Raw genomic sequence first — 15,871 nt, 5'->3', positions numbered from 1 at the left:
TAGGGACAGGATCTCAGGGCACCAAGGGATCCTCTGCATTATCAGAAATGTAAAATCAAAATTACTTCTCCCTATCACCTGCCCCCCCCCACCCCCCAAGCAAATCCATCCTGCAAACGAACCGTGTACTAAAGTATAAAAAGTAGAATGGTTTATCACTAGGTTTTCTAAAAATTAGCCTCATCAATGCAAGCAAAGATCATCTAATCTAGGATCTCCTAAATATTGTGTTCTACTGTTACCCACAAATCCTTTCCACATATCCCATTATGCAACAGAGCCTGATGCAGATGTCTGCAGCTAGTGCCGACAAGCTCCTTCTCTAGACCTGAACATCAGTGAGTCTCAAAGTGAGCAGAGTGCTCCTGCCTTCTCGGGCCAAGCAGAGGCTCCAGCACCCTGCGCACCCCTTTGCAGCCGGAGAGCAATGACCGCTCCACAGTCTGGCGCTCAGTTGTTTTCCACCAGGCTAGCCAGGCCCTGCCGCAGCTCGCTCAGCTCAAAGATCTTGGTGTCCAGCAACTGTGAGAACTTGCTGACCTCACTCTGTGCACGGTCTCGCTCGGAGAGGGACTGGGAGAGTGCCTGTTCCGCACGCAGCAGCCTCCTCTCCAGTTCCGCATTCTGGCCTTCAGTCTCCTGTGAGGGAAAAATGCACAAAGTTCTCAGGAAATGAACAAAAAAAAAAAAAAAACCCCTCCATAAGCAACACCCAAAAAGTATTAGTAAACTCTCTCAGCTGGGGTGCAATAATAGTGGCAGTGAGGGAAGAACAAGACCTAGATTCTAATCCCACTCCTGCCACCAATTACCATGCCTTTCAGCAAAACCCTTAACTTCCAAGGACTCAAACATTGTTGTTGGCAAGGAGCTCATTATCAGATCATTTATCTTCTCCTGCATTGCAGTATGTGTACTCACAACACCTAATAAACAGTAATTACAAAGTAAAGGCAGAATGTTGGCATGGAGGAGCCTAGTGGTTAGGGCAATGGGCCCTGAACCAGGGAAGCCAGGGTTACGTTTCCACTCAGTACCTTGGGCAAATTACATCTCTCGCTAGAATAAGGAAAAAAAAGAGAAATATAAGGTGGACTTCCTCTGTGAATGGGAACTCTCGGTTCCTGTTCTCTGGGCAAGGCTAGACAAGTGCCTATGCAGTCTCGTTGAGAAATTTGGTTACTTAAAGGAGGGGAATTAGTGAATTCTAAAAGGTGGCCATTGCATCCATAATACCGAAAAGGGATCAGTTTACCAAAGGGATGCACGCTGCACTCATAACCATGAAAAGGCAAGCACCCTTCAGTGATAACACTGTCAGGGTGCGGATTTACCAAAAGAAACGCAGATTGAGAAAAAAAAAAGGGGGCCAGTTTACCAGAAAGCAAACCCTGCCCCAATAACACAAACAAGGCACCGATTTACTAAGAGTAGCAGCCAGATGCCGCAGCATCACTGCCTTTTGACCAGGGCTTTTGGGAGGGGGCTAAGCAGTGCCTGGAAAGCGAGCTTCCTGTTGGTACAGCAGCTCTCGAATCCTCCCTCCTCTCTCTCTCTGCCTTTCAAGCCAGGGCACTCATTACGGCCAGCGCCTCCTGCACTACGCTGAAGCACATTCCAAACCATTACTTATTAATTTACCCATAAATTTCTCGTTTCCTTAGAGGCTTTCCAAGCTGGCTTGGCAGAAGTGCCCTCTGGGGGGGGGGGAGGGGAGAGTCAGCATGAAATTTACTATCAGATGCCTTCCAAGGAAGAAAAGTACTTGAAATTAGGATTGGGGCTTGCTGTTGATAACCCTATAAAATTCTTGCTGGGTCAGGCTTAGGCAAACTACATCATGAGGGAGGACACAGGAGCCTCTGCCATGCTTCATGCCCTGCTGCTGCTGCTGTTGTTGTTGTTGAACTTGTATTTGTCTCTGCTGTTATTCCAGAGAGGATCAGCACCGCAGGCTGGCCCAGGGGATCCCATAACACTGTCTGTTGTTTGGGCCTCTCTCCCTCTCTGGGAAGGTTGCTATCCCAGCCCAAGCAACATCAGCAAGTCAAGAGGCCAGCTGCATGCACACACACCCAGTTACATTTCATGAAAACAAAAAAAAAATGAAAAACCCAGAGAGATGCACAACTGAGGGGATAGGATTGAACATGGGCAGCGTTATTATACTGGACTTGATGAGCTTTTGACAACTGAGATCTGACTCTTCCCAAGTGCAACCCTAACACTCTTAAACAATCAGCCCCATGCAAACCACCGCTGCATGCCATGCATGGACACGGCCACCCAGTGCCAAGGAACCAAACGTAAGGCAGCGATCCCCTCAAGATGTGTGGAGTTAAAAAAAGTGTATCTGAAGGTGTAGCAGCAGGAATGTAGCATGCAAGAAACCATCCCAAGCTGGAAAAAAACTATAAAAGAAAAAAAAAAAAAAGATCTGATTACTTCTTGTGTCTGAAAGCCTGACGTTAAGATGTGTTCAGATTCTATAATTCATGAGATAAACACATTTTGGTTTCTACAAAGAACAGAGGAAAGAAAGGGATGAAAGAGAGAGACAGAGAGAGAGGAAGGGGGGAGAGAGGGGCAAAGAAAGAGAGAAGGATGGAGAGGAGAGAGGAAGTGAATGCGTGTCTTTAGTGGGATGTGGCAGTAACATGAGTGGGAGAGAGAGAGTGAGAGTGTGTGTAAATGAGAAAGAGATTATGAGTGTGTCCATAGTGTGTGTGTGGTGGTGTGTACTGGAAAGAGTGGGAGAGAGAGAATGAGTGTGTGTAAATGAGAGAGAGATTATGAGTGTGTCCATAGTATGTGTGTGTGTGTGTCTGGAAAATGAGTGGGAGAGAGAAAGTGAGAGTGTGTGTATGAGAGAGAGAGAGATTATGAATGTGAATGTGTGTATGTGCGTCTTTAAAATGACTGGGGAAGAGCATGTGTGTGCGGTGTGAGAGGGTGTGAATGTGTTGTCTAGAGTAAGTGTATCTCTGTAATAGAGGGAATGTGTATGTCTGAGCATGTGTCTGAAGTGAAAGGGTTTGTAACAAGTGTGTGTGTGTGAGAGAGAGAGGAAATTATTGTATTTGAAATGTTAGAGCATGCTTGTCTGTGTATGTACTGTACATAAGAGAAGTATATATGTGTATGTGTGTGACAGAGAGAGGACATGAGTGTGTGTGAGAGAGTGAGAGTACCTCTAGTGACAGTGTGTCTGTAACGTGAGTATGTGCCTGGAATGTATGTGTGTCTATGTGCCTGTGTGAATGCATGAGAGAAAGCACAAACGAGTGAGTGCATGCAAGGCAGTTGCTGACTCTCTTTGCCTTTGGAGAAAGTGTGAAAGAGTCCTTCTCATTTTGCCACAGAGGGATGCTTTTTGGCTCAGTGGCACAAATTTCAGTGCAAGGCTGGTGCATGTGACTCACTTCTTCCAAACAATCCAAAATGTCCCTACCATGACACTTACAAGTTACAAGGCTTGGGCAAGGCGGAGGTCGAGCAGCTTGCAGAAGACAAAACTGCTGCCAGTTGTGGGATTGGAACCTGGAGCTTCAGGTGCATCTCACCCCTAGGCTGCAATGCAGATTGAGAAAAGACATGATGGCGAGGTATTAAAAATACCTGCAGCTTCTGAAGCATAGCCTCCTTCTCGCTTTCCAGGTCCTGGGCATCCGGCTTCGATTCTTCAGCACACGAATTTCCTAAATTCAAGGACACAAATAAAAAGGGGTTTTATTCTAAATAAATGACATCTCAAGGGCGGGGGCTGCTTCACTGGGGATAGTCTTCTTTCCTAGTGGTCGGACTGCTGTTGGCTCAGTAATGCCTGCCTTGGAAGCTCAAGGACTGACAAGTGCTGCGTCTGCCCAGTGCTTAAATAATGCCTGGCAGTGCAGCCTTGTTCACAACTCTACCTGGGATAAAATAACCCTGAGCTATGATCAAAATATCTTCCTGCCTCCTTCTGCACGCTCTTGCTTCCTTTTCTGGCCGTCGTTCTTTCCCATCCTAACATGTTTGGAATTTTACATTTACATGGGGTTTTTTTGGGGAAGGAATACTAGGCCTGTGTGTCGGTGGGGAGGGGGCTGTATAGAACAGCGCCTCGGCTGAAGTGCAGGAGGTGAGAGTCCGGCTGAAATCAGGAGGATTCATCCTGCTCCATTTCCATGCCCTACCTCCTCTTTGGCCCTGAGTAGGCTCTCCATGTCCTCCAGGGTGCGGCCGAGCTGCTCCTTCCGGCCCTCTGCGGCAGGGGCTGGGCCCCCCTGAGATTCCAGGTCTGACACCTGCAACAGAGCCACAGATCATCAGACAAAGACAGGGACCGCCCGCTGGTGCTGGGGGAGGGGAGAACTGCTGTGTCTTCAGTATGAATCCCAGCTCTGCCACCAACTGTATAGGTGACTCCCTGTGCTTCTGGCACAGAGTCCAATCTCTGAGCTTTAGTTAGTGCTCCATCTATTATTAGATGTGTGAGAGGGGACTGGAGGGTGGTGGAGGGCAGGGGGTCTCCTCTAGTGTTACAGTACCAGGGTGGGGGGGGGGGGGGTTTATAGGAACATTGGGCAATTCCTCTAGTGTACAGTACAGGAATGTACTGTAATCAGATTCGCTGTTACAACAACCCTTTAAGTTTACATTGATTTACAAGTTATGATGAACAGTTTCCCTTCCTCTCTAAACAAAAGACGTGGTCTGGTCTCGCCTCTGTGGGACTTTACATTTCTGCTGCATTATCTAATGACATCCAAGGCAACCTGGTGAAATGAGAGAAGAGCTGAGCCGAGCTGCGTCACAAGCCTGGGAACCCTCCTCAGTGCCTCAAGGTCAGTCCTCCCGACCACTGGGACTGGGAGAGAAGGGGAGCATGTGGTGTGCAAGACAGGGAGGGCACTGTGTGTGCAAGACAGGGAGGGCATGGGTGTGCAAGACAGGGAGGGCATGGGTGTGCAAGACAGGGAGGGCATGGGTGTGGGGAACATAGTAAACAATGGCCGGGGACTTCATTTTCAGCTTTTATTTTACTTTTCCTGAGAATATAATCAGAGTATATTACAATAAGAACACACATTATGTCTACCTGGAAAAATGACAAGTCATTGTTCCCCCCACTGATTTCTCCCATTTTGTTCTTGTTTTAATAAAACAACAATAAATTCCCAGGTAAAATAAATATTAAAACTGGAAATGAAGGTCCCTAATGATGGCAGATGAAGATCAAAATGGCCCACCCCAGTCTGCTCAGTGCAGTATGGGATTGGTACTGCGGGCTTCCATGCAGGTTCCCCCAGTGCATTCCTGGAAACACAAAGCAGCCATCGTATCACTGCTACTCGTGCAGGCTACCTAGTGCTTTGTTCCCATCCTCTGTCTCCTTCTGCAGTATCCCACTGCTCTTTGAAATCTCTTACTGGTTTTGTCTCCACCACCCAGGCCCGGTGCGACCGCATGTGCAATACCGTGCATTTGCATGGGGCGGCACACCCAGGGAGGCAGCGGGCTGGCGGCAGCAGGAGAGGCTGTGGGCCGCTGGTGGAGCCTAAGCAGCCGGCGGCTGAAGAAGGAAAAGAGCGCCGGCGACCAAAAGAGAGGTCCATCTTCCATGTATGGGTATGGGTGTGCTCACGCCCACGCACAGCTTCCGCTCCCTCCACCTCCCCCAAGCAGGAAGATTGGTGGGCCGAACGGCTCGAAGATAGCAGGAGGCCTGCAGGGCTGTGGTGGAGCTCATCCCGCCATGGCCCGATGATAACAGGAGACCATGTGTGTGAGCTATTAGTATGTATGAATGAGTGAGAGCCTGTGTGTTTCTGGAGCCTGTTCTATGTGCGTGGTGTGTGTCTGTGTGAGAACCTGTGTCTGTGTGAGAGCCAGTGTGTGTCTGTGTGAGAACCTGTGTCTGTGTGAGAGCTTGTGTGTTTGTGTATGTTTTGTGCCTGTGAGAGCCAATGTGTCCTATATAGACTCTCACAAGCACGCACACAATGTATCTGTGAGGGAGAGGGAGCCTGTGTATGTTACAGAGAGGGAGTGTGTGAGAGAATGAATGTGTTATTGTGCACGTGGTGTGAGAGAGAAGATAAAATTTGTGCGGCCCTACCTCTCCCAATCCATGGCAAACTCAGGCAGACTGAAAATCTGATCCCAGGTATGGAGAGCAGATTTTAAAATCCTTATTAGTTTTAATTATTGTTTGTAATTTTATGATTCTGCTCTTTTGAAATATTTTTTTTGGGGGGGAGGGGGGAGAATAGAATATTTTTAATTGGATTTTTTTATTCATCAGATTTTGAAATATTTTATTGGTGTTTGGGGACATTTTTTTATATTCTATTCATTAACTGGTTTTTAAATATTCTTTTTATGAATATTCTTTTATTATTATGATTATTTTATTGTTTCTTGATTTTATTATTTAATGTTTTTATGAAAATGGTAATGTTTGTTTTTCCATTATTGCTCTGCATATAGAGGCTGGCTTGTTGTGGGTTCCAGTTCAGTTCTTCTCAGCACATTTTTGTTTATACTTTCTGATCTCTTTTTTCTTTATTTGGTGAGGGTCTCTCTGTGTTCGGCATATGTGACCGAGGTGAGGTATTTTGCTGGCATTTAATTTCTGTGAAGGGATCTAAGGCAGCCTGGTTTCCTAATAAGAGTTTTATTGGTGTTCTAGGGCCTGGTGTAATATGTGCAGTGTGGCCTTTTCATAGATAAGGTTGTTAGGGTTGTTTTGGTATGGGAGGTTTAGTATATTGTAATGGTAATTCCATTTATTCAAGGCTTTCTGAGGGCCAAGCCCACACCTAGCATGCATTACAATAAATCTAATTCCATAGGAACTCCACGTGTCTTTTTTGCAGAGTTTTCTGGTTGGTACCACAGCAGTGCATGTAAATATAATATGAATGTTGCAAGTAATATTTTTGCCTCAGCAGACTGTACTTTTGAAAGTTCTTTTTCATGTAAAATTTGTTATAAATGCATAATTTAATTGTGTGTGTGTGTATGCGGGGCTGGCAAGTGTGCAAGGCTGTAAGTCTGCCTAGGGTACCTAATACACTTCCTTATCCATGGGTTTCTGTGGCGGGGGGTGGGGGATGTGTCAGTTTTTAAAATATATAGGGACCGTAGCTGGATGTGCGTTTTGGACGTATCCACCACCGCTTACGCTAGAAGGGGATTAGCGCGTCCAAAACGTGCGTCCAGCCCCACCCCTCCGCCCCGCAAAACTAATAGCACTCATCACATGCAAATGATTGTTCACGCGGCTATTAGCTATCCTCTCCAGATCCCAAAAAAATGTGCACCTGACCCGCACATTTTTACGCTCAGAAATTAATGCCTCCCCAGAGCAGGTGTTAATTTCTGAGCAACCCAAAAAAAGTGTACAGAAAAGCAGAAAATACTGCTTTTCGGTACATCCTCTGACTTAATATTGTTGGTGATATTAAGTCCGAGGAACCAAAACATTTAAAAAAAACAAACAAAAACTGTGCCGGTGGGTCAGGTTAGGAAAAGGGACGCTCGATTATCGAGCGTCCCTTTTCCTAACCCGTGGCTGTGCACAGGTTAGAGAAACGGACGCTCGTAACCCGCTGACAGCCGACTTCTCCTGGCGCCCACTGCCAAGGCGGTGCTAGGGGGCACACATTTGTCCCTAGCGACCCCTCATTTAAATATTCAATCTCGGGCCCAGGAGAAGTGCTGGGCATGCTTTAGGAAAGCAGGCATGCAACACTGAACGCCTGTTTTCCACGCTGATTTTTTTGCGTCGACTCTATAGATTGCAGGACGGAGCTGGGCTTTATTTGATAGGCCCGGGACAGGCACTGAATGAATCGGGGTGGGGGGGGGGGGGGGCAGCACAGTAATTTTTCACACAGAGCAGCAAAACAACTGGCACCAGCCCTGCCACCACTTCCTCCTGAAAGGCAATTCATCAACCTCTCTGTGAAAAAACCCCCCAACTTTATGACATTATTCCTGAATCAAGCCCTAGTACTACAGCTACCTTTCCATTGGAAACGATTTGTTGCTTATGTATTTTTTAAACATCTTTCAGGTATTTAAATGTCTCTGTCTTATTCCCCACAACTCCCCTCTCTTCTAGAGTATACACATTGAAGTCCTTCAGCCTCGTCTCACAGGGCTTCTGAATCAAACCGTGCCTCATCTTGGTTGCCTCTCTCTGGGCCGTCCCTGGCCTTTCCATGTCCTTTCTGAGATATCGGCGGTAGTCCAGGGGAGGCCTTTTTCTCTATGCAGTCCCGCACTCATCTGGCCCTAGTCACCTCCTTGTCACCTTGCTTCTCTGCCTTCAGGTCGTCAGACAGTATCACTGCCAATCTGTGCACATCAGTCTCTTCCCCCCCTCCTCCATCATCAACATACAATTCTTTTGGATTCCTAAACCCAAAATGCATAACTGCATTTTTTTTTGCACTGAATCTTACTGCAAGATTTAGAACCTCCTCAAGCCTTCTTAGATCACGTCCCATTTTGTCTACTCCCTCAAGGGCATCTACTCTGCTGGAGATCTTTGTGTTACCTGCAAAAAAAAAAAAAACAAAGACAAACTTCCCCCCACTAAACCCTCCACAATATCACTCTAAAGATGTTGAACAGAGCTGGCCCCAGAACTGACCCCCAAGGTCCATTAATTATCTTTCTCTCCTCTGATTGATTTTCATTTACCACCAGCTTCTGCTGTCTATCACTCAACCAGTCTGACTCCCAAGGATTCCTATAGTTCTTCTGCCTCCTGCTGTGTGCCCCCCTGAGGCCCTCTCTGGCTTATCACAATATATAGGTTATTCTGTTGCTCTGTGATTCATCCACTGCTGGAGACTGTATTTGTCTCCACTGCTGACCTACTTTGAGAAGAGTTGGGCTAGAACTTTCTAGCACTTTGTTACAGAGGTGCTGGTAATGGCACTATTTTCATAATCCCATCTAGCTCCTGTGTATTAGGGACAACATCTTTCTCTTCTGGGCAGGGGACCTTGCCATGTGCCACTACTGTGTTTTGGGTGCTGTGTTGCTTGTGTATTCCAGAAACCTGCAGGACATAGGACCAGAAAATTCCTGGGAATAAAATGTCAATATCCCTGCTGTTCGGTGACCTGTGCATTGAGGATATTAGGACAGATCTGCAGAGGGAATGGTAAACGTCGGCAAATGAGAGTTCAGGACAGACATATGTGCGGTGAAAACAGCCGACATGAATGTCTAAAAGAGAGTGCAGAAAGGGACAAGTAACCCACCTTCCAGCCTGATATTATTCCGGGCCCTATCACATGCCACACTGAGGGACCACGCAAAGGGAAGGAGAGACATAAAGCTCCTAGTGAAGAGCTCTTTTGTTTTTTGATCAAGACAGAATGGAATAAAGACCAGTCTTTAGGACCACAATGAGGGAGTACGGGGCAAGAGGGATCCTGTAACCTGCTGTTCTGTGCCTACCCGCTGACGCAGTCTCTCTGTCTCATCTTGGTAAGCTGCCAGCCGTCTCTTCCACTGCTCCACGTTGGCGCTGGCCTCTTGCAGAGCTGCCAGCAGCTTGTTGTTGTTGTCTTGGAGGCTAAAGTATTCAGCTTCCCACTGTACCTCACACACCGAGCTGTGGAGAGCCCAGAACCAAAGGTCAGGTCAGGCCAGGCACTTATATCCCTTGCTTCATACAGTCCCATCCATGCATCAGAGCCTCCCTTTCAAAGCCTCCAATCCCCACCTCTCTTTCATGTACGTCTGGGGTGGCTAACAAGCTCCATGGCATATATGACTAAGTCAGTCCTGGTTTTGTGCCCATTGTTTCTAAGAACTTGTAGTTCCAGATTCATTAGAAGAACAGCAAGAACTACACGTCCATAGATGCACTGGGGTGAAACCAGTGACCTATGCAAGAATGGTGAGCTGACACACCTGACCTCGGAGATTAAACACACTCCCTTGCCTCTCGACATGAAAATCTGACAGAATCTGGTGCATGCAGGAATCTGCCTGGCCAGGAAAGTCCTGGCGAGAGAGGCCTTGGGGAGTTTGAGATCCTGGTGTCCACCTCAGGCCTTCACTGACCCTTCGGTCCCCTCAGATGGGATGACAGCTTGCTACTTAACAGAAATGTAGTAAGGACATCCAAAAGTTGCTTTAAAGTGGAAGGTTTGGGGGTTATTTAGGTTCTCTTCTCCGGTATAGTAAAGTACATCACCTGAGGAAGGGAACAACCTAGTCTGAAAAAAATGTCCAAACCCTTGTTAGCTTAATGAACTAATTTTACTACCTGGACTGAGTGCCTTTTGTAGTGGCTTAATTCACACTTACTGATTATCCCCAAATTATGGACACGTGTGTATGTGTCTGTATAGACACTCGATCACTCATGGCGTGTTTGCGTATTCTTTAGCTACACAGGTCGCTTTCTGTCTCCTTAACTTTGGCACACAGCTGTTAGAGGACAGCCTCTGACAGGGAAGGTGATTCCACTTTTCCCCAGTGTTAATCATAAAAGCCCAGGGGAGACTGTGCCGGCAGATTTCACTGCTGCCTGCTTCTCCCCGACTCGTGCAGATTTCATTCACCAGCCCCCTGTCCAGCAGATCTCATGCCATCTCCCTCCCCTCTCCAGTCCAGCAGATGTCAACACACCATCCTCACCTCCACCCTGTTTAGCCCTCAGCTATGCCTTTTGTGCTTCTCTCCATTTCCTTTGGAAACTCCCTAGGACTTTCACCTCTTCCTTTACTCCCCAAAAGTGAAAGTAAACCACATTACAACAAGCAAAGAGAAGGGAGAGGGTTGTGGACAGATAGGGAGAGCGAGAGAGAGAGAGATGCACAGAGGGTGGGGGAGTGTCGAGTAAGAGAGAGTCCCAGGGGAATGACTACCTGAGCAGTTGGAAATTGGTCTCTGAAAGGGCTGAGCGGAGCCCAGGATTCATCGCCGTCTGTTCACTATTAGCACTGACATGACCTTGAGTCTCTCTAGAGGTCACAGCACCTGAGATGCAGTACCGACAATCTGTTCGCTTTTGGCACCATCACATATGTACACATTAATTCTCACGCATAGACACGTATACACAGCCAAACACACACGAACCCTCAGAGACACAAGTGTGCAGTCATGCGTGCATGTGCACACGTGTGCACAGCCATGCACATATGTATACTCTTGCCTACACAACCAAGTGTGTGTTAATTCTGTTCAAGTACCCACACACAAATGGAGCCTAAGAACATTCACATGGAAACACACACACGTACCAATGGAAATGCTAATATGTTGTATCCATATGTTTTATATCTGCAACATCCAAGACTGCATACTAATTTAAATAATTATATATAAATTATTTAGATCTATCCAGGTGCTTCACAGAGCAGCAGTTACTACCCTTAACAGAATACATCGGGGTAACCTACATGGAGTGGCAGTTATTACCCTTAACAGAATGCATCGGGGTAACCTACATGGAGTGGCAGTTACTACCCTTAACAGAATGCATCGGGGTAACCTACATGGAGTGGCAGTTATTACCCTTAACAGAATGCATCGGGGTAACCTACATGGAGTGGCAGTTACTACTCTTAACAGAAGGCATGGGGGTAACCTGTATGGCGTGGCAGTTATTACCCTTAAGAGAATGCATCGGGGTAACCTACATGGAGTGGCAGTTACTACCCTTAACAGAATGCATCGGGGTAACCTACATGGAGTGGCAGTTATTACCCTTAACAGAATGCATCGGGGTAACCTACATGGAGTGGCAGTTACTACTCTTAACAGAAGGCATGGGGGTAACCTGTATGGCGTGGCAGTTACTGCCCTTAACAGAATGTATGGGGGTAACCTGCACGGAGCGGCAGTTACTATCCTTAACAAAAGGCATGGGAGTAACCTGCAAGGAGCGGCAGTTATTACCATGAGCAACTTGTTGAGCAGACTGAATGGACCATTTGGTCTTTTATCTGCTGTCGTTACTACAATACTATGGTATACCTGGAAATGGACTTTTTTTTTTTTTTTAATATATCCATATGTTGACCACAGTAAATCTATGCATGTCAAATTTTTCCCCAAGAGATTACAAAATAGGATCACCCTTCTGAACGCATTTTCTTCAGGCGTTCCTTCTCTGTCGTCAGCTCCACATCAGCGCTCTGACTCCTGAAGAACTTCTCATCCCCCGGGCCATTGGAACTAATGACTGGGGACGGCAGCACCTGGGGGGAGGAGCAAAGCAGAGACATAACACACCCCTCGATATGTTACACTCCTGTACGGATGGGCAAAGCAGAGACATAACACACCCCTCGATATGTTACACTCCTGTACGGATGGGCAAAGCAGAGACATAACACACCCCTCGATATGTTACACTCCTGTACGGATGGGCAAAGCAAAGACAGGGGACAAACAACAGCGCCCTTCCCCCCTCCCAATATATGTCACCTCTAGGCAAAGACATAAAGGGGCCGGAGCAGATCAGGGCTGCTCAGCCGAGCGCACCCTTTAACCCCTGGTTGGACGCGCGTCCACAGCCCCTTACGCTGTAAGGGGATTAGCGCGTCCAAAACCCATGCCCAACCCCCAACGAAACTAATAGCACTCGTCGCATGCAAATGCATGATGATGAGGTTATTAGTTATTCACCCCAGATCTTAAAAAAAAAAAAAAAAAGTGCGCCCGACCCACACATTTTTACGCTCACAAAGTTGTACAGAAAAGCAGATAATACTGCTTTTCTGTACATCCTCCGACTTAATATCGTGGCGATATTAAGTCAGAGGAACCAAAAGGTTTAAAAAAAAATGTAAAAAAAAAAGTGCCGGAGATCAGGTTAGGGAAACAGACGCTTAAGTTAACGAGCGTCCGTTTTCCTAACCCTTGGCTGTGCACGGGTTAAGAAAATGGACGCTCGTAAAATTGAGCGTTCGCTTTCCTAACCCCGGGCAGCCCACCTTTCCTGGGCATTCAGGAGAGGTGCCTGGGTGCGCATTAGGAAAGCGGACGCTCAAACACTGAGCACCCGTTTTCTGCGCTCGTTTATTGCATCGGCCCCCATCGTGCACATCTCAGGGCAAGCTCGTACCATCTGCCCTTTGTTTGACAGCTGTAGCCATGACTACAGGGGCCATGACTACAGGGGCCGATGCAATACAGTCGGACGCGGGATAAATGGGCGCTAATCCACCCCCTAATGCAATAGTGGGATTAGCGCCTACTTAACGCACGTCCCATGCGGAGTGAATGAGATAGCGCTCATCACATGCACATGCACGTGATTGAGCCTATTACTCATTCACTCCGCATGCAAAAAGATAAATGTGCGTTTCAGATGCACATTTATCGCTCAGCTATTAACGCCTGCCTGGAGCAGGCGTTAATAGCTGAGCGCAGGTAAAAGAAGTACAGAAAAGCAGAAAAAAAAAACCTGCTTTTCTTTACTTCTTTTTTAAAGTAAAAAAAATAAAATAACTTGGCAGACCGCCAAGTTATGAAGATAGACGCCGGTAAAGCTCGGCCTCGGTTTTCATAACCGGCCCGTCTGTTCGGCGGCCGTTTTCATTACTGGCAGACGGGCCGGTTATGAAAACCGAGGCTGAGCTTACCGGCGTCGGTCTTCATAACCGGCAGCCGCGGCGGGGTCACATAAGCAAGGAGGCGCTAAGGTCGCGCAAGCGACCCTAGCACCGTCTTCCTAGCGTGACTCCCTAATTTACATATCGCATGGTGCCCTTGCGGGAACCTGCTTGCGTTAAGAAAGTGGGTGCTGAAAAGTCAGCGCCGGCTTTCCGCAAACATTATTGCAACGGCCCCAAAGGGTCATAGCATCCCTTTCAGCCAGAGTGATGTCATTGCCACTCTCCTGCATCCTAATCCTAACTCTCTTCTGCCGTTTTCAAAAAGCAACTACAGCCTGAGGCTCTTGGATTCTTTGGGGTAGGGATGGTGGGGGGGAATGCAGAACAGACTGACAAAAACATGAACAAAACTGCTTTAAGCAACACTACTATAGCCAAGAGGCTGTCGAGGTTATGCAACCCTCAAGGTAATACCAGGAGACAGATCCCTCTCCTGACTCGAGCTTTTGAAAGGAGAGGAGAATCAGTTCTGGAGAGGACTGTCAAGGAAGCAGCGGTGTGTGTGTGCAGGGGCCCAGTGCTGTCTGATGTGGGAGAGCATGGGATGAAATGAAGATCCCCGTTCTTTAAACGTTCCAAAACACAGAGACGGTGCTATCCAGAGACAGGCGCCCAGCTGCTATCTGTGCAAACGGAATGCACATCTCTGGGGCAAGAAAGGTGCACTTCTGCAGACTCCAGGTTTACAGAGGCAGTTTCTGCATCCCGGCATGGCTAGCCAGACAGGAACGAAGAGAGGTAGAGAATTGTGCAGGCAGCTGTACAATTAATCCATCATGTGCAGACTGGAGTGCTACATAATTAGTGCTCCATTATGGAAACACAGAAATCGCTTCCAGTAAACTCCTCCTGGAATATTCAACAGAGCTCCATCTTGCCTTGCCTAAACAGACCATGTACCTTACCTGAAATTCTACTGTCTGGGTGCTAAGTTACAGGCAAAGGAATGAGATCTCATCCCCGTGAGCTCCTGTGCACTTTCAGTTAGGACAAGACTATGGTGCACTGGCAGGTGTGTGTGTGTATGTGTGTTCAGGATGAGGGTGTATCTCAGTAGTGGCCTAAAAGGGGACACTGTAGGGCAGGATTGAGATTTATGTACTTGGTTGGGGTTCAGACTCTCTCACATACTAATCTGATTTGGCATGCCAATACAAGGTTTTGGCCTTCACAGTCACTGGTGTGAATGTCAGAGTCAGCATGCGTGGAAAGACATTTAATAGCAGTGTTCTGCATGGTGAGAGAATACCAGGAGGCTGCGAACATTTCACCTTGACCAGTTAAGCTGGACTGACAGCTTTCACCTTTCAGCAATGTTAATTCCTGCAGGGGGAAACCCCCCCCCCCCCCCCAATCCTTCCTTGTAATAGGAAAATCCTGTCTGGTTAAACAAGTGTAGCTGTGGAACATTTGACCTGTTCAGCTCTCCCACACCATAACAAAATCAGTAATGAGGCCTGCGGCTGACAAGACACAGCTCATCTGCAGAACAGCCCACTCAGACGACCTTGACACAAGGACACCGTGCTCTATGCAGATGGAGGGGGGTAACTCAGCACAGCCTGTGCTCCAGTGCCATCTCTCATGAAGTCTGCAGGCATTCCACAAGTATACGAGCACATTCTGAGTGCCAAATCCTTGCACCTCTGGTTTCTTGTCTGCTCTGGGAGGCAAATATTTGCCAAGACTGGAGGAAGAGGAAGGGGAGGGGGGAAGAGACAGAATCATCAAGCAAAAATAATTAGCATAAGGTCTCCCATGTTCATTTTTTTTTTCCTGCAGACCAACAGAAACAAGAGCCTGGTGTACCGAGTGACCAGCAATGAAACGTGAAAAGAGAAAGTGAGAGAGGCTGGATTTATGGGCAGGTGGTAGGACTTCTCTCTCTCTGGTTAGCTTGTCAGAGCTTGCGGGCAAGGAGCTGACACTGAGTTAGTTTCAGGCTGCCAGTAAGGAACTGCAGTGGGAATAGGGGGAAGGGCAGATCTGGGAGGGGTGGTGGCAACTCTCTGTGCAAGAGGGTAAGACAAGGAAACAAAGTCAAGGGGGAGGGGCGAACAAATGCTTTCAGCATTGCCCCCTTCTTTCCATACGTCCCAACAGGAGCAGGCAGCAAAGCCCAATGTTACCATACTCGAGAGCTGGGGTCTAATCCCATCTGTGCCACAAATCATTCAGGCCGATGCAATACCGTGTGCTCAGGCTAACCCGCGGTTGGGTCCTATGCA

General features: G+C 47.5%; 1 protein-coding gene across 1 annotated transcript in view; it reads right to left on the bottom strand.

Annotated features, from left to right (window-relative positions):
- Positions 1-129: 129 nt before the first annotated feature.
- Positions 130-15,871, bottom strand: part of LOC115097808 (homer protein homolog 3-like) — a 37,804-nt gene continuing 22,062 nt past the window's right edge. Inside the window, 6 exon segments of the mRNA XM_029613890.1 lie at positions 130-639; positions 3,619-3,674; positions 3,677-3,698; positions 4,176-4,286; positions 9,463-9,619; positions 12,100-12,221. Coding sequence (XP_029469750.1) covers positions 451-639; positions 3,619-3,674; positions 3,677-3,698; positions 4,176-4,286; positions 9,463-9,619; positions 12,100-12,221 — 657 coding nt within the window. The 3' untranslated portion in view covers positions 130-450.

Source organism: Rhinatrema bivittatum, chromosome 8 (genome assembly GCF_901001135.1).
Source record: "Rhinatrema bivittatum chromosome 8, aRhiBiv1.1, whole genome shotgun sequence".
In the NCBI taxonomy this organism is placed as follows: domain Eukaryota; kingdom Metazoa; phylum Chordata; class Amphibia; order Gymnophiona; family Rhinatrematidae; genus Rhinatrema; species Rhinatrema bivittatum.
The sequence above is the reverse complement of the archived record's forward strand: the minus strand, read 5'-3'. Positions and strand labels throughout refer to the sequence as shown.